This window comes from Molossus molossus, unplaced genomic scaffold, assembly GCF_014108415.1.
Source record: "Molossus molossus isolate mMolMol1 unplaced genomic scaffold, mMolMol1.p scaffold_m16_p_16, whole genome shotgun sequence".
Taxonomy (NCBI): Eukaryota; Metazoa; Chordata; class Mammalia; order Chiroptera; family Molossidae; genus Molossus; species Molossus molossus.
Window position 1 is genome coordinate 37,745,925 of NW_023425351.1, and position 23,560 is coordinate 37,769,484.

Here is a 23,560-nt window from a genome sequence, read left to right on the forward strand (position 1 = left end):
ATCTAAAGCCACGTGCTCCCTCTGTCCTCTACCCCCTCTCCGCCCTCCTCCCTGCGCTGTGTCTGGGTGGCCCACCTTAAGAACTGCATCAGTGGGCATTCCGGCCCTTTGGGTAACAGTTGGGTCGTGCCAATAGGAGCACTGGCAAGCAGTGGGAGGAAGGGCAGGAGGCGAAAGGTCTGGTGGCGTTCCCCATTGCCGGCCACCTTGTGTATAGTCACGGGCACAGGGCTTGCCACTTCCAGAATGCTCCCTTCCCTCAGCACTTCACTTTAGGGTAGGAAAGGCTGGCTGTCCACTGTGCTTCCCTCTGCCTGTTAGCTCCCTCCACCTTGCCCACAACCTTTACAATAATCCTTCCTTTTAACTCGTTTCGGTTACTCCTTTGGAGGGGGCCCTCTATTTCCCGCTGGGATCCTAACAAACATATTCAGGCAGTCTTACTGCAGAGCTGCTGCTCAATACCCTGAGCATGTAATCTAATAATAACCGAAGTATAAATAAGTGAAAGTTGATGAAAGCTGGGGGTAGTCCCCAGAACATTTGTAGACAACAAGAATGGCTAAAGGTTGGGGGTTCCCAGGACCTGCACTCACCAGCTCCCTGCTCTGCACAAACCTCATTAGGACCAGAAGGGGGTCTCCAGCGGTAATGAGCCCTCCCTGATTTTATGTAAAGCTATGCTAATTACAGCTTAGTCTCTAATTTTCTGTAGTGTACACCTGAATGTTTAATTCCATCAACACACACACACACACACATTTTCCATAGCTGCATTCATGTACATAGACAATATGTAATCTGATTTCCACTTTATGCTCTTATAGCCTTAAATTGCTTTGGGTCCCTTGCATTTGCACATGGGATTTCTTTCACCTCTTCCAAAAGGCCTTACCCTTTCTCTTCCTTCACTGAGTCACTCATTTCCTTCACAAGCAACCTTATACATGTTTCTTGCAATGTATTTATTCATATGTCCATCTCCTTTATCATGAGTGCTCCTTGAGGACAAAGGGTCTTATATACGGATATATCCTCAATACCTTAGGGTGCCTCAAACAAGGTCAATGATCAAAGAATGGATGGCTATTAGCATGAGATTGTTAACTCATCGAGATTTATTATATTCATTATCACTTTTGTTGTACTTTTTAACATAATGCTAGACAAATGTTAGGCCCCTAATATTTGCCACATTACTAAATTTCAAACATTAAACCCCAGTTCCGTTCAGTATATCAACATCAGTGTAAAGGGGAAAAAATGTGAAGCGCAGTGTAAATGATGCCCTTTTTCCTCCGTACCTATATAATCTATGCCTTCTAGCACTCCTAGCATAACACTTACTAAACTATTTGTTAATCTAAGATTCGGTTCTAATTCAAGGAAAGATTCTTAACCAGGAAACGTGTGTGCACCTAAAATAACTCTGTTTCTGAATACATGTATTTTCTGTGTTTGTGCACATTTGTCTGAGAATGGGTGGATTTGTTGGAGAATGCATAGTTTTCATCAGATTCTCAAAGGGTCTTGTGACCTAACAAAAATCAAGAACTACTTGCTTTGAAATTGTATAAGGAGTATGGAAGAATGTCTCCTGATATTGTCAAGAGACCAACTAGATGCTAATAAGAGAAGACAAAACTTCCCAAAAGATGCATTTTTCCTCCACTTTCATAAGTAGAATCCTTTGAATCCAAATGAAAAAATTAGAAAATGCAATTAATTTTTTTGTTTATGATTATGGTGGCCATAACAACGTGCCTTGCCAACCTCCAACAACAGGGATATTAAATGACGATGCACCCTGTAATCCATCACTACGTTTGCACTGAGGCCTTGCGTCCCATGGCTGCCCCCGGCCAATGACTGAAGAAGGCAGGCACGCTCAGGTAGGCCCATTCCTAAAGATGCTGGACTCCTTCAGCGTCCAATTTCGGACTCCCTAGCCACCTTGCCAAACTTTGTCTGCTCAGTGGTCTATTATACTCCCACCAGCTTCCTTCTCTGCCTCCTTCACTCAGGCTCAGGCTTGCATTACAGCCTGATGGTTCTCCAGCCTTCTCTGTATCTCTCCCCATTTATTTTTTCCATAGGCATTTTCCCTAAAAAAAAAAACACAAAACCCTTGTATATTTAATCCCCTCGTGGCATCTGCTTCCTGGAGGCCTGGGACCACAATATTGTTGTCTGAGCTGTAACTTGGACCAGCTGCCTCTGTGTTGCATGTGTGTTTCACATAGGAAGCAGGAATTCTTGAACAGCATTATTCCATCATCCACCCAGGCATTAGAACAGCCTAACAAATCACAGCTAAAAGGAAAACACTCTTGACAGCAAATGTGATACTAACCTTTGTCGGACACCTCTACCGTCAAGTTGTACTGAGGAGCATCTTGCTTCTTCAAGGACTGTATGGCTAACTGGAACATCCCCGTGTAGGTCTGGATAACAAAGAGTCCTTCTCTGGGATACTTAGGGACCTGATCCAAAATTCTGTATTGTAAAACACTGTTGACCGTGTTTGCTTCATCCCTGTCGTGGGCAGTAAGGGTCCCAATACTGTTACCTATAAAGAAGAAAAAAATTCATCCGTTACAGGCTCAATTTAATTTATTTAAAATGGTTCCACTGGAAAAGCAGGTTCCTAGAAAGCTCTGTAAATAACTTTCAATGACTGATTGAAGTCCTTTGATTTATTTTGGTTCTTCTAACCCTAGTGTAGTGTATTGTGTAGTATATTGGTTTGTAGGGTCACCATCACAAAGTATCACAGACTGGGTAGCTTTAACAACAGAAACTTATTTCCTCACAGTTTCTGGATCTCTCAGAGGTCTGAGATCAAGGTGTCAGCAAGGTTGGTTTTCTTTAGACCTCTTTCCTTGGCTCATACATAGCTGTCATCTCCACGTGTCTTCACATGGTCATTCCTCTGTACATGTCTGTGTCCAGATTTTCTCTCATTGGAAGAATACCATCTTAGCGATACAGTCAGGATGTTGTATTGAGTCTATTCTACACATGTAGGGTAAAAGAGGTACAAAGCAATGCCCCTTCCCTTTGGGGGTCTTATGGTCTAGCTCAAAAACATACTGAATTATTCCTTAGTATATCTATATTATCCTGTTTGGTATCTTATATTAGCCAGACTCATCTTCCCAAGTTTTAGCAATGCCAACATTAATTCATATTGCTTTAAGACCTGCACTAATGACATAATTTTAACTTTCTTTCTTTAAAGACCTTATCTCTAAATAATAGTCATCCTTTGAGGTACTGGGCATTAGGACTGTACCATATGAATTTGGAGGGGGTCACAATTCAGCCCATAATAAAGTGTCCCACAAAAATTCAGGTTCACTCAAAAACTTGTTGTGACCTTAGTTGGAAATAGAGTCTTTGCAGATGTAATTAGGACCTTGAGATAAAATTATCCTGGATTTAGAGTGGGTTCTAAATCTAGTGACTAGTGTTTCTATAAGAAGAGAAGACACATAGTCACACACAGAGGTAGAGACCATGTGAAGTAGGAGGCAGAGACCAGGGTTATGCTACCATAAGCAGCCAAGAGCTACCAGAAGCCAGAAAAGGCAGGGACAAACTCTCCCCTAGAAGGCACCTTGATTTGAGATTTCTAGCCTCCAGAACTGTGAAAGAATTGTTGGTTTTATGCTACCAACTTTGTGGTCTTTGCTACAACCACCCTCAGACACTAATACACAAGGCAAACGGTATAACTAAAGAAGGGCAAGCCAGTAGTGGGTGACTTCTCAGCAATATTATGAAACAAGTGCAGAGACCGACCCCAAAGATAATGGGGGCAAAGAACAGGTATGCATTCTCTCTGCCTCGCTGCAGTTTATGGCCCTGAGTATTTATTCCTGTGAGTGTTTCAGTCCAGGGAGTTCCAAAAGTCAAAGGTTGTGACTTAGTATTTCACCCACAGCTCTGGGTGAGGTCTGATAGATTCTGGTCATCTTGCTCTGTAAAATGGGAATTGTGGGTTTCTCCACATGCAGCCACAATCCCACTGTGGGGCTAAAACTGGGAATCCAGAGAAGTCATAAAACTCCCAGAAATCATAATGTTCTCATACGTAGTTGTCCCTGTACAAAACTAAAGCGACCATTAGACACAGTAAAAGAAAACAAAGCAAGTCAAGAAAAAAAGGACAAAAATAGCTAGAATTTGAACTTTTATCTACAAGCCTCCTGAACTATTGTTATCAGCTTCCTAGAGAGGGAGCATCAAGGGTCAAAAGTCAATTTTCATTTGTTGTGCTTATTTATTGCAGAGTATCTGACCTTGGGAGTAAACACTGATTTAAATCATTTAGCAAGTTTGATGAGGTTTAATTTGTTACTGAGTTTGTTAGAGGGAAAATAAGAATCTATGTAAAAACCTTGCAAATGAGCCCTGGCCAGTTTGGCTCAGCAGTTAGAGCATCAGCCTGCGGTCCAGAGAGTCCCGGGTTCAGTTCCCACTAAGGGCATGTACCTCAGTTGCAGTTTGTCCCCAGCCCTAGTTGGGTCATGTGGGTGGCAGTCACTCAATGTGTCCCTTTCACGTCGATGTTTCCCTCTCTCTTCCTCTCTCTCTCCCTCCCACTCTGTCTGAACGAAAAATAGAAAACTGTCCTTGGGTGAGGATAAAAAAAAAAACTTACAAATGAGATAACCTTATATATGTACACAGCATAGTGGTATAGGTGGTTATGGTGTTAGTGCTGCTGGTAAGGGTGGTAGTAGTAGTATTAATAGTGGTAACAGTATTAGTAGGGACAGTAATAGTGGTAGTAGTGCTGGTGGTAGTTATAAATGCTCCAATTTAAGAACACTACCCAGGTAGTAACTGAGCCAGAAAAAAAAAAAATGTACTTATGTGAGTCGGAAGGTATATTCAACCTCTATACTGTACTAGACATGGATAACTGACCACCAATCAGGTTTACCTGCCCACCTTTTTTTACAAGACAGAGAGGAGAAAAGGATTACAGAGTTAACATAAGAAAGACGTAATACAGCTTTGAACAGGTCTCATTTCTTACCTATTCCTTCATTCTCCTGGACCTCAAGTACAGGCATTGTAGGTGGGCACGTAGGTGGATTATCATTAATGTCTTTAACTTTCACATGAATTTGCAGTGGGAATGCAAGTGGTTTTCCAAGCTCATCCTTTGCAACCGCATAGAAAACATACTACAACAGGAAGACCAGAGTTAAGACATGACCCCATCATTGCCTCTAAAAGACTAACAAAATGACTGTTTCAATTCTATTTCATTTAACCTCTTATTTCCAGTTTACTTAGAACTGGGAAATAAGGGAAAAAACAGGTTGGATTTGTGGGGATATTATAATATCTTGAGAGCAATAATGTATGTACTGGGGTTCAGAACACAGTTTGGGGGATTTTGTTACTGTTTTTAAGTAAAATATTTTCTGCTCTCAGCTCTCTGTGAGCACAGCACTCGGTCTTGTCGCCTGTGAAACTCTTCCCGGTTTTACTCACTGAATCCTTTTCTTCTCTGTCCAAGGGCTGAGTCACATAAATGTTTCCTTCCTGGTCAATTGAAAATGGGAATCTTGGCAGCTTCTCCTTCTCAACTAAGGAATAGTGTGCACCTGGCTCATTCCACCGCACCTACAGGGCCCAAAGTGAATTTTGAGGAAAGGTATTGGGTGTGACACACCAGAATTTATTTTCTTTGACAGTCCCAAGAGCAAACAAGCATATGCATTTTTTTTAGCATTTACAAATCCTTATGGGGATAACCTAAATAATAAATAGAAAGAGTTTAGTAAAGGCCTCAAATCTGCAATTGTCGTGGCATTGAGTCCTGATACACCTTCTTAGCTAGCAAAGCAGAATAACTCTTGCTTTCATTCTTTTCCTTCTAATGGTGAAGTTCATTAATTCAACATTCAGTAAATAAAAATTCCTTTAGTTTATACATTAGATATGGGATGGACCATTCCAGGGCCCCTCAACAACAGCAGTGTCATTTTAAAACAGCCTTAGGGGAACCACAGGCTGGGACTCACATGTAACATTAATACCCATGACCCACCTTTACAGACACGACTTCTTAGTTAGTCTTCACAACAACCCAGAGAGGTGTTATGATCCCCATTTTACTGGTGAGAGGTTGGGGCTAAGAACAGTTAAATGACTTATTCTATGATCAATCATTAAAGTAATGGAGTAAGGACATAGTTCTGGTCATCTGCTTCCAAATCCAGTGCTCTATCAGTAACACACAGCTTTCATGTCAAGGAAACTCCTGATTTTCCAGAAAGATCAGATCTGGGTGGAGTTCAGAGCTAAAGGAGGAGGGAACTCAGGGTGAGAGCATCAGCCACAGAGGTGGGAAGGGGGAGCATGTGAATGAAGAGGAGAGGCACACAGAGGAGATGGAATTGAGGGAGGGTGGTCTCCAAAGGTAAAAGTTGCCTACTCAACTCTTACTCTTGGCCAATCCTGTCTATATACTTCAGTCTATGATGAGATGAGTCTACTGGACAGAGATTTTCCCCACAAGAATAAAAAACAGCCTTTCAAAATTCAATGATAGATAGATATAGATATAGATGATATATATATATATATAGATATATATATATATATATATACATATATATGTGTGTGTGTGTGTGTGTGTGTATATATATATATGACATGTGCACCATGTACAACCCACTCCAGTGCAGCCATATCCCAGACTACTCACAGAGAACAACAAACATCAATTGTATTTTGGGAATCTTAGATGAAGTTCTCTTTTAAAGATAGATATAGATAGATTATAGATGATATAGATACAGATATAGAAAAATTAGCTATAGATATAAATGATATAGATATATAGAGAGATATAGATATAGATATAGACATAGACACAGATATAGATAGATATAGATATAGATATAGATATAGATATAGATATAGATATAGATATAGATATAGATATAGATAGATATAGATGAATCTGATTTGGTGAAGCCCAGAGTTTACTCATGATGGTAAACTCTAGAGACTTGGGAACAAATATTTTGTCTATTTAGTTTGCTTTATAATTATGCTATGTAAAAATGTACATAATAAATGTATCCGTGAAGACCATGAGGGTGTGCTTCTACAGAGTGAGGACATTTATCTAGTGGGCTCTACGCATTCTTTAGGCACTACCTGAGTGATTTTGATGGGGTGAGGATCAGTCGAGTTTTCCACAATTTCCACAGGTTCTGGTGTTTTCCAAATATTCTCCTTCACCGTAATATCCACAGATGTGCTATCACTGAAAGAATTCTCACTCTGGCCTCCCATGTCCTTCACTGAGACCACCAGATTATAGGAAGGATTCTTAATGGGATCCAATTCCTTAGATCCTATGGAAAGTAGAGAAGAAAGAAAAGGAAATGTGTCTGAAGCTGACACAGATCGGGGTCCCTTTTTATAATTCAATCCTGCGAGGGTATCACTCAACTTACCTTCCAAGGTAAGTGATATTGCTCCTGTTTTGTTGTTTATCTGAAAGTACATGACATCATTGATCTTGGGAAGCTGCATGACAATCTGATAAATAAGCTGGGCATTGGGAGTGTTTGGATCATCCAGGTCTGTAGCATTGACATACATGAAAGGCTTCCCTATTTAACAAAATGTACACAGAAAAAAAGAGAGAGATTAATTGAAACCCAAACCAACCATAGTCACTTTGGCCTTCTAAGTGGCAGAGACAGAATGGGGAAGATGCCATAATTCATAACAATGGGGGAATGAATCTTTATTTTGCTTGCTTTCCCTAGGGTGAGGTTTCTCAAAGTATGGTCAAGAGATCTCCAAGACTGATTTTAGGGTCAATGGAATCTAAACTTACGTACATGTAAAAAACAAACAAACAAACAAAAAAACCCACAAGTTAATTTAATGGATTTAGGTGTCAAGGCAGTGATATGGTTTCAGATTCCACATTGTAATCAACCTTTAAGAAACCACCACTTGTTGAGTTTAGGTATAGTATCCATAATTATTTGAAAATGCTATTACAATATTCCTCCCTTTTCCAAGTACATATCTGTGTGAGGCAAATTTTTCTTCATATGCTTCAACTAAAACAGCAGCAGGCAACAGAAGGAGTGCAGAAACAGACATGAGAATCCAATTGTTTCAATTAATTCAGACATTAAAGAGATTTGCAAAGATGAAAACAATGTCATTCTTCTTAATCTTTTTGTACTTGAAAATATAGTTTTTATTAAAATGTTTATTACTTTAAATGAATTAATAAGTATTTTAAAGTTTCTCAGTTTTAATTTCTAATATAAATATTGGTAGATACAACCAGTGATGTACTGGAGCCAGCTCATGAGAGCCAATTGTTGATTTTCCAGAAGTTTTGTGAGCAAATTATTAACAACACTGATAGCTTAGAAAGGCCATTGTAGGAATATTTTTATTTTTACCACAGAAATTGGTAAATGCTACAGGCAGGGCTTTTCCCCCAGACAGAGAGCTATTAAACATTTACCAGCACTCTTCTGGATATACCCCACATATAACAACACTGGATATATCCAAAAGTTCACTGAAGTCCTTAATAATTTTTTTTTTTTTTTTTTTTTTTGGCATTTATCTTCAGATAGAGCAGGAGGGAGAAAGGAAGAAAGAAGGAAACATCGACGTGAGAGAGACACGTTGACTGGCTGCCACCCACACGACCCCAACTGGGGGCCGGGAGTCCTTAATAATTTTAAGGAAATACAAGAGCCCTGAGACCAAAAAGTTTGAGAACCACTAATCTAGAAGATCCTATTGATGAAGAGAGAAAGGGAAAGATATGGAAGATTCCTATGTAGCAGAGCTTGTTAGAGAGTCTTTAGTATGAAATTTTAGGGACAGAGAGAGTAAAATTGCTCTACATAATAAAGTTTCCTCGGTTATTGGAAGTGGGCATTAACGAATGAGAGAGAGGATTAAGTAGTGGAGAGGGAAACTTGACAGTGAGTTGACAGAAATGGCCAAGAATCTTTCTGAGAACTTGGAAGTCTAATATTCATGTTTATTTTGTGCACTGTTTTGATGCAAAGCTCCTTCAACTCCCCAAATCTTCAGTAAAGTCTGTGGCACACACCTATGCCTTGATGGGCTTTTGTGACAATGAAGGGTAGGAGCATAGTGAATGGGTGAGTCACAGCTAGGGTTGGAAGTAAGAGAAGAAAAAGAAACAGGAGCCAACAGTGACCATGAAAAGGTCATGGTCCTGGGAAGATATGGGAGAATGAGCTCACTTTCTAGAGTATTCTAAAGTGTTGTAGAGCTCTAAGGTGTTCTAAAGCTCACTCTAGAATAGTGGTTCTCAAATGGGAAACCTTAGGGAACATTTGGCAATGTCTGAAGACATCTTTGTTGTCACAATTTAGTGGTAGGTGTTGCTACTGGCTTCTAGTGAGTAGATGTCAGGGATGTTGCTAAACATCCTACAATGCATATAACAGCACCTGATTTTTTTAAAAAAAAGGATTATCAGGCCTAAGATGTCAATGGTGCCAAGATTGAGAAACATGACCTAGAACAATAGGGATAATAAAACAACTCCCAGAGGATTGTGGTGAAATTTAAATAATATAGTAAGTGCTTAATGAATGACAGTTGCAGCTGTTAGCCACACAAATCTGCCCCTCCTGCCTGATACCCTTCCATCTTTCCATAAATACCTTCAGGTGTTCCTATTACCTGGGCGAGAATTCTGCCTTACTGAGCCCTCATATTTTGACTGGAGAAACGTGGGTCGATTGTCGTTAATGTCCTTCACTTCCACTGTGATGGGGACTGGACCCTCCACTGTAGCTCCGTGAGCATCCAGGGCTGAGACCTGATGTAGAAAGGGAAAGGAAACTAACTATCTTGGTGAAACTGGACTTCACATTACATAACAAAAGTCACTTGGGGTAAATTAGAGCTCAAAGAACCAACACCTGGTAAAAGTAGGGGAGAAAGACACCCATAAAAGCCCAAATTGGGAGCTGCTAAAACAGGGGCCCAATCAGTTAAACCTGGATTATCATGACTTTTTCTAGTGGTGGGGTATGCTGGACACTAGACATGCTTCTTTTCTAAATACCTGGAGTCAGTGACATAAGAACACTTTGACCCTGAGGCTATAGAAGTGTCATGATGTTCTCTTACAGAGGCATTTTAATGGTCAACCTGCAAATCCAACAGTAGAAGTCACCAAACAGAAAGCTTTTGGCTTTCTCTTATTTCCCCACAATTAGCTCTTTATTATGCCTGCATATTCAGATACCAAACACAAAAACTGACCATTGGTTATTTCTGTTTCTTGCAAAGTCCAAAGAAGCTCCATCCCAGCACTGATGCTGCCTTCTTTGTGGATCCAGAGCCCACACAAAAGACACAGGCAGGTACCAGTGAAAATCACGGATGTGTTGGCTTGGTTTTGATCCACGTGCCTGAGCATGCCATACTTGAACGAGTAATGCCATCTGTGGGCCTTGGCAATGTAAATTAGGTTGCTGTAGTCAAAAACCTAAGGAAGAAGGGACCTTTGCCATACCCCATTGTAGCTGGTAAAAAATGGACACATCAGGTTTACCAAGCATACCATTAATGTCAGGAGAGCCCTAACAGGGTTCTATGTAAGGGAAGGAGGTGTCAGTGATACTTCCTGGACAAAGGATGCTCAGAAAGGTTGGAATTAGGTGACATTTTCTGGTCTCAATTCACCTCGAGTTTGTGAACAGCTCTTGTTTCCCTGTCCAGAGGTTTGGTGTGATACAGAAGTCCATCTGGTTGTATCTGAAATATTCCATCTGTCTCCCCAGTTAGTTTGAAAGTCACAGCAGGAGGACGGGCCTTAAACTGGGAAAAAGGAAAAGTTAGATGAAGTTGTAAGAAAAACAATTTTGTAGAAAGTCACTAATTTCAGGTATTTTCATTTGTACAATCACTGATTAAGAAGTTCTGAGTTTTTAAAGTGACACATTCTAAAAGTTAGCTTGAACATGAACTAACATTCAAAATACATTTCCTTCAAGAAACAATGTACAATATACTTTAATATATGGGCAAAAGTCAATTAATACTTTAAATTGTAACTGGTACTGGATCAGATTTTTCTGGGAATATATGACTTCTTAATAACTTTTAAGAAATATTTAAAAGAGTAGCTTTATTGCTAGGATAAAAAAGATATCGTTTAGTACTTCTAAATATTGTGACAACAAGTAAGATACACACACACACGCACATGTTTTTATTGACTTTTTAGAGAGAGGAAGGGAGAGAGAGATAGAAACATCAATGTGAGGGAGATACATCGATTGGCTGCCTCCTGCATGCCCCCTACTGGGGATCAAGCCTGCAACTCAGGCATATTCCCTAACAGGGAATCAAACTGGGACCTCTCGGTCCATGGGATGTTGCTCAACCCACTGAGCCACACCAGCTGAGCAAGAGATATTTTAATATTAAGGAAAACAATTTAAAAGTGGCTTTAACCTGATAAGATTCTATATGACAATCTCCTAATTACTTTTTCAGACGTGAAGAAAATATCAACTATAGACCAAGCTATAGAACTTATTTTAATTTTAGAAATTTAAAATTTTTTATTTTTCAATTATTTTCCATACTATTTTGTATTAGTTTCAGGTGTATAGCACATAGTGATTAGACAATCACATACTTTACAAAGTGTTCCCCCTGATATGTCCAGTACCCACCTAGTACCATACATAGTTATCATAGTATTATTGAAAAGCTATAGCATTTTAAAGACCACAGAATAAAAAATGTTTGTAAAATAAATCAGACATAAAAGTTGTTCAACCTCAATAATAATTTTAGTACATTTTAATTAATCAATTTAAAAATCAATAATAACCCTGGCTGGTTTGGTTCAGCAGTTAGAGCATCAGCCCATGGACCAATGGGTCACAGGTTTGATTCCAGTCAAGGGCATGTACCTCAGTTGTGATTCATCCCCAGCCCTGGTTGGGGTTGTACGGGAGGCAGCCACTCAATATGTCCCTTTCATATCTATGCCTCTCTCTCCACTCTCTCTCTCTCACTCTCTCTCTCTCATCCTCTCTCTCCTTCCCACTCTATCTGAACAAAAGTGGAAAAATGTCATCAGGTGAGGATAAAAAAATAAAAAATGAATAATAGCCAATGTTTCAGGATGTTGGAAAGGATGTAAAGAAACATATATTATTGATGGAAATGTAAATTAGCATAATCCTTTTAGAAGTAACTTGAGGCATAAAATAAAGTGTATGTAGTCTTTGATAGCAAACATTACTAAACAAAATTTATGCTAAGGAGATATTTTTTAAACTACATGCTTATAGCATAAGTAGCCTTATTTATAATACCAATCAAGTTGATAACACATAAGTGGTCAAAAACAAAGATGATAAAATTATTATAGCACATAAATTTGACAGAATTTTAATCATTAAAACGTTCATTCTACAAATTATAAAGCATAAGAAACAATGTTATGGTGCAATGTAACAAAAGGAGAGTATAAGTAAATCTAGATTATGATTATAATAGTACTAAAAATATTCATGTCAGTGGGCAAAAAATGGAATTTTAAAAAACAGTTGATGTGGTAAGTGGGGAAGACTGCAGAAGAGTTTTCTTTGTGAGTGTTTGCTTATTGTTATGATGTTGTTTATATAATAAATAAAAGTGTTATTATTTTGTATTTAAGTAAAAGGCATGTATATCAGTGGAAAAGGTGGAGTAAGGATCTACAAAAAGACTTTCCCTTCATAAAAGCAGTAAGAAATTGGTAAAAACTATAAATATCAACTTTTTCAGAAGCAAATGCTTGTAAAATTCAAGGAGTGTTTATTTAAGAAAATTACTATTAGTAAGACTAAGCTTTGTGATTATTTTTACTTGCCTTAATTCTATTGCGCTTTCTCAAGATGTAGTTGCCTTGAAAACCAACAGCCTCACAACCACAATACTATGGACTATGGAGGGGGTGAAGGGGTTTAGAGTTTCCAAATGCCCCATCTTCAAAGAACTGTTATTATCTGGCCTATCTCAAAATTTTCTGGAAACACTTACTCACAGGACTTTTTTTTTAAACCTAACTCAGAGCTTACTCACTGCAAAGAGTGACCCCCCCCCTTCCCCGGGGAATTTGCCAAAAGCAATCAGCAGTAATTGTTTAATATTGCAGCTACTTGAGGCAGTGATAACAGTTGATGCAAACAAGAAGCTGACAAAAAAACTTAAAAAATAAAGCTGTGAAATGAGATAACCCTCAGGGACATTGAAAATCTCCAACATGTTCCTGGAAGTCTAGAAGGCCACATTCATAGCAGGGCTGTGCACATGCCCTGGAAAGACTTTAGAAGGCCCTAATCTCTCACCCCTGGCTGACCTTGAGGCTTTGCAGAAGCAGGAAATGAAGGCTAAGGAAGAGTTGTAAATTACTTTGTACATCCTTGAAGGTGTGCTCAATATTCCCTTGGCAGTGCCCCTTGGCAAAGGCTAGAAAATTTATTGGTTCAAGGCTTTTAAGGAAATCTCAATTCAATCATTAGCTGAACACTAATCTAACTGAGCAGAGACGTCAATGGCCACACATGACAAAGAGTACAGACTTTACAGAATTAGTTCAGAATTAGTTTACAGAATTAGTTCAATTAGTTTGTTTAAAGACATTAAACAAACAAACGTCACAAAAAAATCCTGGGAAGAGGAAGGGCCATGATTTCGGGAGTTGCCACATCATAGTATTTTTAATGTTCAGTTTTCAACAAATGACTCGGAGCCATGCAAATAAAAGAAAAGCCCTTATACAGTATAAGAAGCAATCAATAGAAACTGCCCCCGAGGAAGCCCACATATTATACTTAATAGGTAAAAACTTTAAATTATCTATTTTAAATAGTTTCAAAAAATAAGGAACACTATTTCTAAAGAACTAAAGGAAAGTATGAGAACACTGTCTCACCAAATAGAGAATATCAATAAAGACATAAAAATAATTTAAAAAACAGTGAGAAATTCTGGAGTTTATAAGTATAATAACTGAAATGAAAAATTCATTAAAAAGGGCTCAATGGTAGATCTGAGCAAGCAGAAGAATCAGTAAATAGATCAATTGAGATTATACAACCTGAAGAAAATTTTAAAAGAATCAATAAATATTATTAACAGAATTCTAGAGACAATGGAACAGCACCTAGAGACAATGGACATGCATAATGGGAGACATACAAGGAAAGAAAGAGTGAAGAGGGCAGAAAGATTTTCAACAAAGGATAACCAAAATGTCCCAAATTTGAGAGAAAACATTAATCTACATGTCCAAGAAGCTGAATAAACTTCAAATACAATAAACTCATAAAGACCCAAATTTAGACACATCATTCAAATTTAGACACATCATAATAAAACATGTGAAAGACAAAGAGAGAATCTTGAAAGTGCAAAGATTCATCATATACAAAGGATCCTCAATAAAAAATAAAAAAAAACAGCAGATTTCTCATGGAAGCAGAAAGACCGTGGAACAGTATATTCCAAGTGCCGAAAGAAAATGACTGGCAATTGTATATCTAAAACATTATTCTTTAAAATGAGGGTGAAATTAATCTATACCATGAGGGGAAAACATACTTTAAAATAATACCAATTTAAAACAAAAATTCTTACTAGAGACAAAAAAAAAAAAAAAGAAGACATTCTATAAGGGTCACTTAATCAAGAAACTATAACAATTATAAACATATATGTACCTACCAAGACCCCAAAATACACGAAGTAAAAACTAGGAATTAAAGGGAGAATATAGTTGTTGACTCCAAAATGTCACTTTAATAATGTATATAAAAATAGAAGATCAACAGAAATTGGGGAAAATATATAGAAATAACACACTCTAATAACCAACTGGTCAAAGGGGAAATGAGAAAATATGATTAGATGAATGAAAGTGAGAACACAACATATCAAATCTAATGGGATACAGATTAAGCAAGTACTTAGAGGGAAATCTATACAGGTATACCTCATTTTATTGAGCTTAACTTTATTGTGTTTTGAGGATACTGTGTTTTCCCAAATTGAAGGTCTGTGACAACCCTACATCCAGCAAGTCTATCAACACCATTTTTCCAACAGCATTTGCTCACTTCATGAGAATTACATTTTGGTAATTCTCTCAATGTTTCTAACTTTTTTGATATTATTACATTTGTTATAGTGGTCTGTGATAAAAAAAAATCTTTGACATTATTATTGTAATTATTGGAAGACACCATGAACCATGTCCATATAAGATTGCAAACTTAAGTAATAAATGTTGTTTTTGTTTTGAATGCTCCACTGACTGGCTGTTATCTCATCTCTTGCCCTCCCCTCGAGCCTCTCTATTCTATAAAATACAACAATAAAAAAATTAGGCCAATTAATAATGCTTCAATATAATGAACAAAACAAACTGATGAACAAAATAGACCCAGAGACATAGAGGTAGGGTACAGACTGACAAACCTCAGAAGAAGAGGTAGGGGGGAGGGAAGAGATAAACCACAAAACTTATATGCATGTATGTATAACCAATGGACATAGACAGGATGGGGGTGGGAGGTGGGATGGGGAGAAAGTTGTCAATGGGGGAAAAAGGAGAAACATCTGTAACAAAAATAAATTAATATAAATAATTTTTAAAAATAATCCTTCAATAACCTCTCAGTATTTAAGTGAAAGAGTCATCTATGCAGAAAATTTCATTGTTGTCTTATTTTTTTTAATTGCCATAGCCACCTAACCTTTAGCAACAGTTACCCTGATCAGTCAGTGTGGGAGACTGTTTGCATGGCATCCATTTTGCTAAAATCTGCTCTGCCATCTCCTGCCCCAAGCAGGATACCTCTGTATACAATGTTTCTGCATTCCTTTAAGTAACCATTTACTCAGCCAGTTATGCTGTTTATCTTTTGTTCCACCCGGGATATTTATGTGATATTTACTTGAAATTGCTTTGGGGTGGTTACCACAAACTTATCGCTTGGCAACAAATGTTCTTGTTTTTCTGCTTCTTGCCCTATATATACTGTGGATCTCCCCAGAGTAAACGAGACTTGATCAGAACCCTGTCTTGTCTCCATTTCTCGTGTCTCTTGTCCCTCCTCATGCTCACTCCCCATCTAGAGTCCTCATTGCTCGACCTGCGGGAAGGGTCAAATCAGCAGCCATAAATACTGAGGCAAGATCCTCCACCACCAAATATTTATGACTCACTAAAGGCTCAGATGATTGTTAGTATTTTTTAGCAATAAAGTATTCTTAAATTTAGGTATGCATATTTTTAGATGTAATGCTATTGCATAATTAATAGACTACAATATAGTGTGAACATAACTTTTATATGTACTGGAAAACCAAAATCTTCATGTGATTTGCTTTATTGTGATATTCACTTTAACTGGGGTGGTCTGGAACTGAATCTGCAATGTCTTGACAAATTTATTACAGCGAATAAATAAGTCTAATAAGTTTGCAGGATAAAAGATCAATATACAGCCCGGCTGGTGTGGTTCAGTGAACTGAGTGTTGAGAGGTCCCGGTTCGATGACCAGTCAGAGCACATGCCCGGGTTTTGGGCTCAATCCCTAGTGCAGGGCATGCAAGAGGCAGCCAATTGATGTTTCTATTTCTCCATTCCTCTCTCTCTAAAAAATCAATAAAAACATATTTTTAAAAAGATCAACATACAAAAATCAATGTATTTGTATACACTAGCAAATAACAATCTGTAAATGATATTTAATAAAATATACCTAAGTATAAGTTTAACCAAAGAAATGGAAGATTTATAAACCAAAAACTATGAAAAACATTATTGAAATAATTTAAAGGAGCTCTAAATGAATAGAAAATCATTTCATGGGATTGAAACACTGAACATTTTTTATGTTCAAGGATTCAAAAACTTAATATTGCTAAGATGGTAATACTCCCCAAGTTTAGATACTGATTCAACACAATCTCTATCAAAATCATAGTTTTCTCATTATTAGAATTGAAAGGCTTATCCTAAAATTCATGTGAACATGGGAGAGACCCAGAATAGCCAAAACCATATTTGAAAAGAATGAAGTTGGAGCATTTAACATTGCCTGATTTTTAACTTTACTACAAAGCTACAGTATTCATGAGAATAGATAGATATATAGACTGTCTGGTGTTCAGTGGGCTGAGCGTTGTTCCATGCACCAAGAGGTCACGAGCTCAAGTCCCAGTCAGGGCACATGCCCAGGGAGTTGATCGATGCTTCTTCTTCATCAATGTTTCTACCTCTCTCTTCCTCTCCCTTCCTCTCTATCTAAAAATCAATAAAAACAGTTTGTTTTTATTTTTTAAAAAGGTAGATATATAGATCAATATCATGAAATTAGTAGTCTGGAGATAAACTTCTACATTTATGGTCAATAGATTTCTAATGAAGGTGCTAAGATAATTCAGTGGGGGAAAGGATGGTGTTTTCAACAAATGGTGCTGGAATATCCACATGCAAAAGAATGAAGTTGGATCCCTACTTCACACCACACACAGAACTTAACTAAAAATACATCAAAGGCTTAAATGTAGATGCTAAAACTATAAAACTCTGAAAAGAATACACAGACATAATCTTCAGGACTCTGGATGAAACAATAGTTTCTTAGATATGACATCAAAAGCACAAACAACAGCCCTGGCTGGTGTGGCTCTGTTGGTTGGAGTGTTGCCCTGTTCATGGAAAGGTCACGGGTTCAATTTCAAGTCAGGGCACACTCCTGGGTTGTAGGTTTGATCCCCAGTTGGGATGCATTTGGGAGGCAATTAATTGATGTTTCTCTTTCACATCGATGCTTCTCTCTCTCCCTCTCCCTCCTTCTCTCTCTAAAATCAATAAAAACATATCCTCTGGTGAGGATTTAAAAAAAAAAAAAGCATAAACAACATAATCAAAATTAAAAACTTTTGTGTTTCAAATTATACTATCAAGAAAATGAAAAGATAATTTATACAGTGTGAGGATATCATATATCTGACAAGGAACTTGTATGCAGAATATATAAAAAGCTCTTATATCATTAAAAAGACAAATAACTTAATTAAAAAATAGGGAAATATTTTGAATAAACATTTCTCCAGAAAAGATAATACAAATAACAAATAAACACATGAAAATATACTCAACATTATTAGTCATTAGGGAAATGCAAACCCAAATCAAAAAGAAATACCACTTCACCCTTATTAGGATAGCTATAATGAAAAACATAATAACAAGTGCTAGCAAGGAAGTGGAGAAATCAGAACTCTTATACAGAACAATACAGATGGAAATACAAAATAGTTTTGAGAATGAAGAACAGTTTTGCAGTTTCTCGAAAAATTAAACTATGACTAGCTATTTCACTCCTAATTATATATCTAGGAGAATTGAAAACATATATCCTTTCTAAAAGTGGTAGATGAATGCCCATAATAGCATTATTCATAATAGCCATAAATGTCCATCAATTGATAAATGGATATTCAAACAGTGATATATCCATGCAATGCAATATTATTCAGCCATAAAAAAGAATGAAATACTAATACACGTTACTGTATGAATGACCCTGAAAGCATTATGCTAAATAAAAGAAACCATATACAAAAGGCCATATGCTATATGACCCCATTTATAAGAAATATCTAGATAGGCAAATCTGTGGAGACCAAAAGTAGCTTAGTGTTTGCCAGAAGCTGGGAGGAGAGGAGAATGATGAGTGACTGTTAATGGTACATGGTTGCTTTAAAGCTGATGCAATGTCCTAGAATTAGACAGTGGTGGTAGCTGGATATCTTTGTGATATTTTAAAAACCATTGAATAGTATATTTGAAAATAGTGGATTTTATGGTATGTGAGTTATATCTCAATACAAAAAATCTGACCTTTCTTGGATTTGTGTTATTGTACTGTGTTACTATATAGAAGCCTCTGAGACTACTGTGCTTGAACTAGTTGAAAATCCTCAGTGAAAAAAAAGTTTGTAGCCCAGCCAGTGTGGCTCAGTAGCTGAGTATCAACCCACACACCAAAAGGTCGCTGGTTGGATTCTCAGTCAGGGCACACGCCCAGGTTGTGGACCAAATCCCCAGTCAGGGGCATACAGGAGGCAGCCAATCGATGTTCTCTCATCGATGTTTCTATCTCTCTCTCCCTCTCCCTTCTGCTCTCTCTAAAATGAATAAAGAAAAGAAATGATTTTTAAAAAGAAAAAAAGTTTGTAGCTATTTAGGTTTTTTTTTTTTTTCTTCTTTTTGTTAGAGTAGGCAGATAGAAAAATATGAGCTGGGAGAGGCAGCTGGGGCTTAGAGAAAGTATTTGTGAGGTATTACAAAATGAAAATAGGCCCTATGTGAGTAGGAAAAATTCAAACCTCCTCCAGGATATGGTCTAACCAGTGCATTAACACCAAGGTGAAAAAGCCTTATAATTTAAAGATCTAACTTATAACTTTGAGACACGAGGAAAGGGGAGACTCACTCCTTGCCTAGGGGTGTTCTAGCCTAGTGGTATAAATCTTCTGAACTCCCAAATATTGGGGCATTCAGTTTGCTCCTGGCCAGCTGAGCTGCCCGCTCAAGGTACCTGGTTTGGTTTTGGCTGGCTGAGTTGCCCACTCAGGTCCCATCTGAGTATATTTCTTTCCTACAAATAAATCCTTGCCTGCTTTAGCTGCTATTTGTTGTCTCTTGTTTGATTTCATTCCTACAAGCGAGACAAGAACTGGGTGCAGAGTACTGAGACTCCCTTGACCACCACTGACATTCTCTTTTCTCTTTTCTTCTTCTTCTTCTTCTTTTTTTTTGAAGATATGTTAATAACCCAAGGATCAACCTCATGGAGCAATGAGCTTGCTTTGTGTCTCTAACTCCAGGCAAAAATATTTCAAATGTTGCTGGATGAGGAGATGTACAACTCTTCTCCAACACTGTAATAAAGAGCTCAAAGGTACTTCTTACCAAAGCTCGGTTTGCTGCATTATCTTCATATACAAAGATGAGAGAGTAAGGTATGCTTGACTAGAAGTCGACTGCTTTCCAGCCTCAGCTTATTAACCTATTTAAGCCTCAGTTTCTCTATCTGTAAAACAATTAGTTGGGTCCTGGCCAGTGTTTCTCAGTGGTTTGAGTGTCGGCCCACACTCCAAAGGGTCCTGTGTTTGATTCCTGGTTAAGGGCACATACCTGGGTTGCAGGTTTGATCCTAGGCCCTGGTTGGGGAGCATGCAGGAGGCAACCAAATCAATGTGACTGAAACATTGATGTTTCTCTCTCTCCATCCCTCCTCCCTTCCATTCTCTCTAAGAATCGATGGGAAAAAAATATCCTCTGGTGAGGATTAACAACAACAAAAAGCAACAACCAGTTGGTATCAGAAATCTCTGAGGTTTTTTCTAACACAACGATTTTGTGATCCTAGGAAAGACATTCCCTTCATTTCTTACTCCTCCATCCCAACACACTCACCCATAAACAAGAAACATTCAGCCATGACCACTAGGCTATCATTTTCTGACAAGAAGAGATAAGTTTTTCAGCATGACTACTGGAAAAAGAACACAAAAGTAAGTATTCTATGTAGGAGCCTCAGAGACTACTGAATGATCCTGTCAAGCAGTGTCCAGGTCTGTGATGTTTGTATGTATATTGGGAATTGCCTCTATATGCAGTCCTGATTCTGTTCAATGGAATGTGGGCCTGGATCACAGAACACCTACCTACTCTATTCTGCCCTTGAGTCACCTCATTCAGAAGTAACCACAGACTCTGTGGCCCAGAAATATGTTAAGTTTAGCTTACATGATGATTTAAAAAAACAAACAAAAAAACGGTATCAATATTCTTAAGTTAGGAAATTTTACATGAATATAAAATTTTCTGACTTCTTGAAAAATCTTAAAATCCCATAATATTGTACCTAAATACTGACTTGTGAAAATTGGAGCACAAACGATCCAATCCCATCTCTCAGTTTGCCACAGTCCCAACTCCCTGGAGTCCCATATGCTAAAGCCAAGTATCAGAACCCTTTTAATTTCACATTTGCTCAGTTGGGTTTTTTCCTGTATTGTTTTTACTATTGTTTTCTTATCTCCATATAGCTTCATTCCGCACTTGCCTGGCCCTGGGGGCAGCTGAGATAACTCACTAAACACAGGCTCACACGGCACACCAAGCACTGGACTCGCACCTACATGAGGAAGATTGCTCGCTCTACCTCCAGACCACTGCCGCCAGGACCTCTCCAGCTAGCTGCCCCACAGACAACCTCAAAACTCAATAAGCCTAAAACTTATTCATTCACTTTTCCAATCCCCCACCACACACACAAACATCACAAACTATGCAGTCAAGCAAGCCAGAGACCCAAGAGTTATTCTCAACACCTCTGTTCTTTCATTTCATACACTCATAGTTCATGTATATTCATTTCCCACAGGTGAGACTTCCTTACATTGCTTTTCATCTCTTTCCCTCTGGTACCCTTTGTACTTATTTAAAATAGGCCTCCATCACTTCCATTAGACTAGTACAGTTTCCGTGTCTAGGCTCATCCCCTTCAACACACTCTCAGATTGGCCACAGATCTAATACCTGCACTCCTTGCTTGACTGCCCAGTGGTGCCTTGCAGCCTTCCACAGGATAAAGGGCCAGTCCAGCTCCTGCTGATCTCAGCAGCCTCACCTTTGACTGCATACCACCTCTCACCCTGAACCCTGGACCACTGGTCATCTTGCATTTCCTTGCTAAAGGCACACCCTGATGCTTTTTCTGGTGCTATACTCAGGGACTGGTTTCTATGTGCGAGCCCCTGCTCATCTTTTAATACTTAATACTCAATTTAAGGGTTAATGAAACATTTTCTGCTCACCCAATACCATCATTTAAAACTGGCCACCCTTCCTTCACCTGCCCTTTGTCCCCTCTGCATCCCACCAGACTCCAATCAGAACATTTCATTGCATGGGTTTGCATGCTCGGTAGTTTTCTTCTCCTACCCTGTGAGTTCACTGGGGGCAGGAGGTTTTGAAATCATCTTGGTGCATTTTGTTTTTTAATTTTTTTAAATTGATTTTAGAGAGAGAGGAAGGGAGAGGGAGAGAGAGATAGAAACATCCATGAGAGAGAACATCGATTGGCTACCTCCTGCATGCCCCCCACTGGGGATCGGGCCCACAACCTGGGCATGTGCCCTGACTGGGAATCGAATGGGTGACCTCTGGGTGCAGGGTCAGTGCTCAACCACTGAGCCACACCGGCCGGGCTGGGAGTCATCTTGTATCCCCACACCCAGTACAGTGCCTTGTACATGAAGGCACTTCATCCATGGTCCATAAAAGAAAATGAGCGTGTGCTTTGCCCGTGAAGTTCTTCTCCACTTATGAAGCATAAAATACATAAAGGAAATGAAAAAAAAAAGTGAGAGAATCTGCAACGAAGTGCCCCCAGGCAAGGCCGAGGAAGTAAGTAAAGGAGCCGATCCGTGAGCGAGCCGCTGCCACGGCCCTGCGTCCTCTTTCCTTCCCTCCAGTCTTTCCTGGATGGAAACTTGATTCGGGCCCATTGCTCTTGGGAGAAACCCTAAGCGCCCAGGAGTCAGGGCCCTCGCTATCTCTGCAGCCTCCTCTCCTGCTTTCTCCTCCTTGCTCTGTGCTCCCCAGTCACACCGGCTTTCTGCCAGCCTTCGGAGTGTGCTCTGCCCTCTCCCAGCACAGGGCAGCTGTCCATGCTGCGCCTTTGCTGGACGACCCTTTTCTCCCGTACTCTCCAAGTGAATTCCCATCAGCCTTAACTTCCAAAGCATTTCTCCAACTGGAGAGGTCAAGACCTCTGTAATACCCTGCAAGGCAGTGCTGAACAGAGACACATGTGCACCCCTGCCAGCCACACTCTGGGCCCTCTGCACTAACACCAAATGAGAGAAGGGGCGTGAGCCGCTCTCAGCCTCTCCTCGGTGGACAGAGCTGTCCAATAAACAATGGAAGGCATCTGCCTTAGAAGGTAGTTTAGAAACCCTCTTTTGCTCTCCTGGTATATCGGGGACTAGGGGTCATGGGCAACCCCCAGAGGCCTCTCAGCATATCTTCAACCACTCTACGTCCAAGTGGGCTTCCCCGGGGGACTTCAGGTAAATGCAGTAACGTGTTTTCTCCCTCTCTAGTACATTTCCAGGACTATTTCAGAGCCCTTTATATCTGAAGTCTCTCACTCCAACCTGCAGGTCACCCCTTAATCCAATGCTTTTCTTGGTTACCTACCTAAAGAAGGTGACTGCCTCTCCCAGTGGGTTGGTCAACCCACAGGCAAGGGCCCAGGGCTGGGCTCAGAGGCAGTGGTGACAAAAACAGGCCTTTGGCAAGGCAGACTCCATCCCAGCACTTCTCCAGAGAACCCACATTTTCAAACGCTTCACGTAGTAAGCACATTGAACAGACAGCCCGATGGCCATCCCACTCCCCAAA

At 39.1% G+C, this 23,560-nt stretch overlaps 1 protein-coding gene across 1 annotated transcript in view; it reads right to left on the minus strand.

Moving 5' to 3' along the window:
* Positions 1–23,560, minus strand: part of CDH17 (cadherin 17) — a 62,110-nt gene that overhangs the window by 33,131 nt on the left and 5,419 nt on the right. Inside the window, exons 3-9 of the mRNA XM_036264345.1 lie at positions 10,747–10,881; positions 9,736–9,874; positions 7,491–7,649; positions 7,189–7,388; positions 5,512–5,643; positions 5,048–5,198; positions 2,354–2,569 (exon numbers count right to left, since the gene is read on the minus strand). Coding sequence (XP_036120238.1) covers positions 2,354–2,569; positions 5,048–5,198; positions 5,512–5,643; positions 7,189–7,388; positions 7,491–7,649; positions 9,736–9,874; positions 10,747–10,881 — 1,132 coding nt within the window. The remainder of the gene's footprint in view (positions 1–2,353; positions 2,570–5,047; positions 5,199–5,511; positions 5,644–7,188; positions 7,389–7,490; positions 7,650–9,735; positions 9,875–10,746; positions 10,882–23,560) is intronic.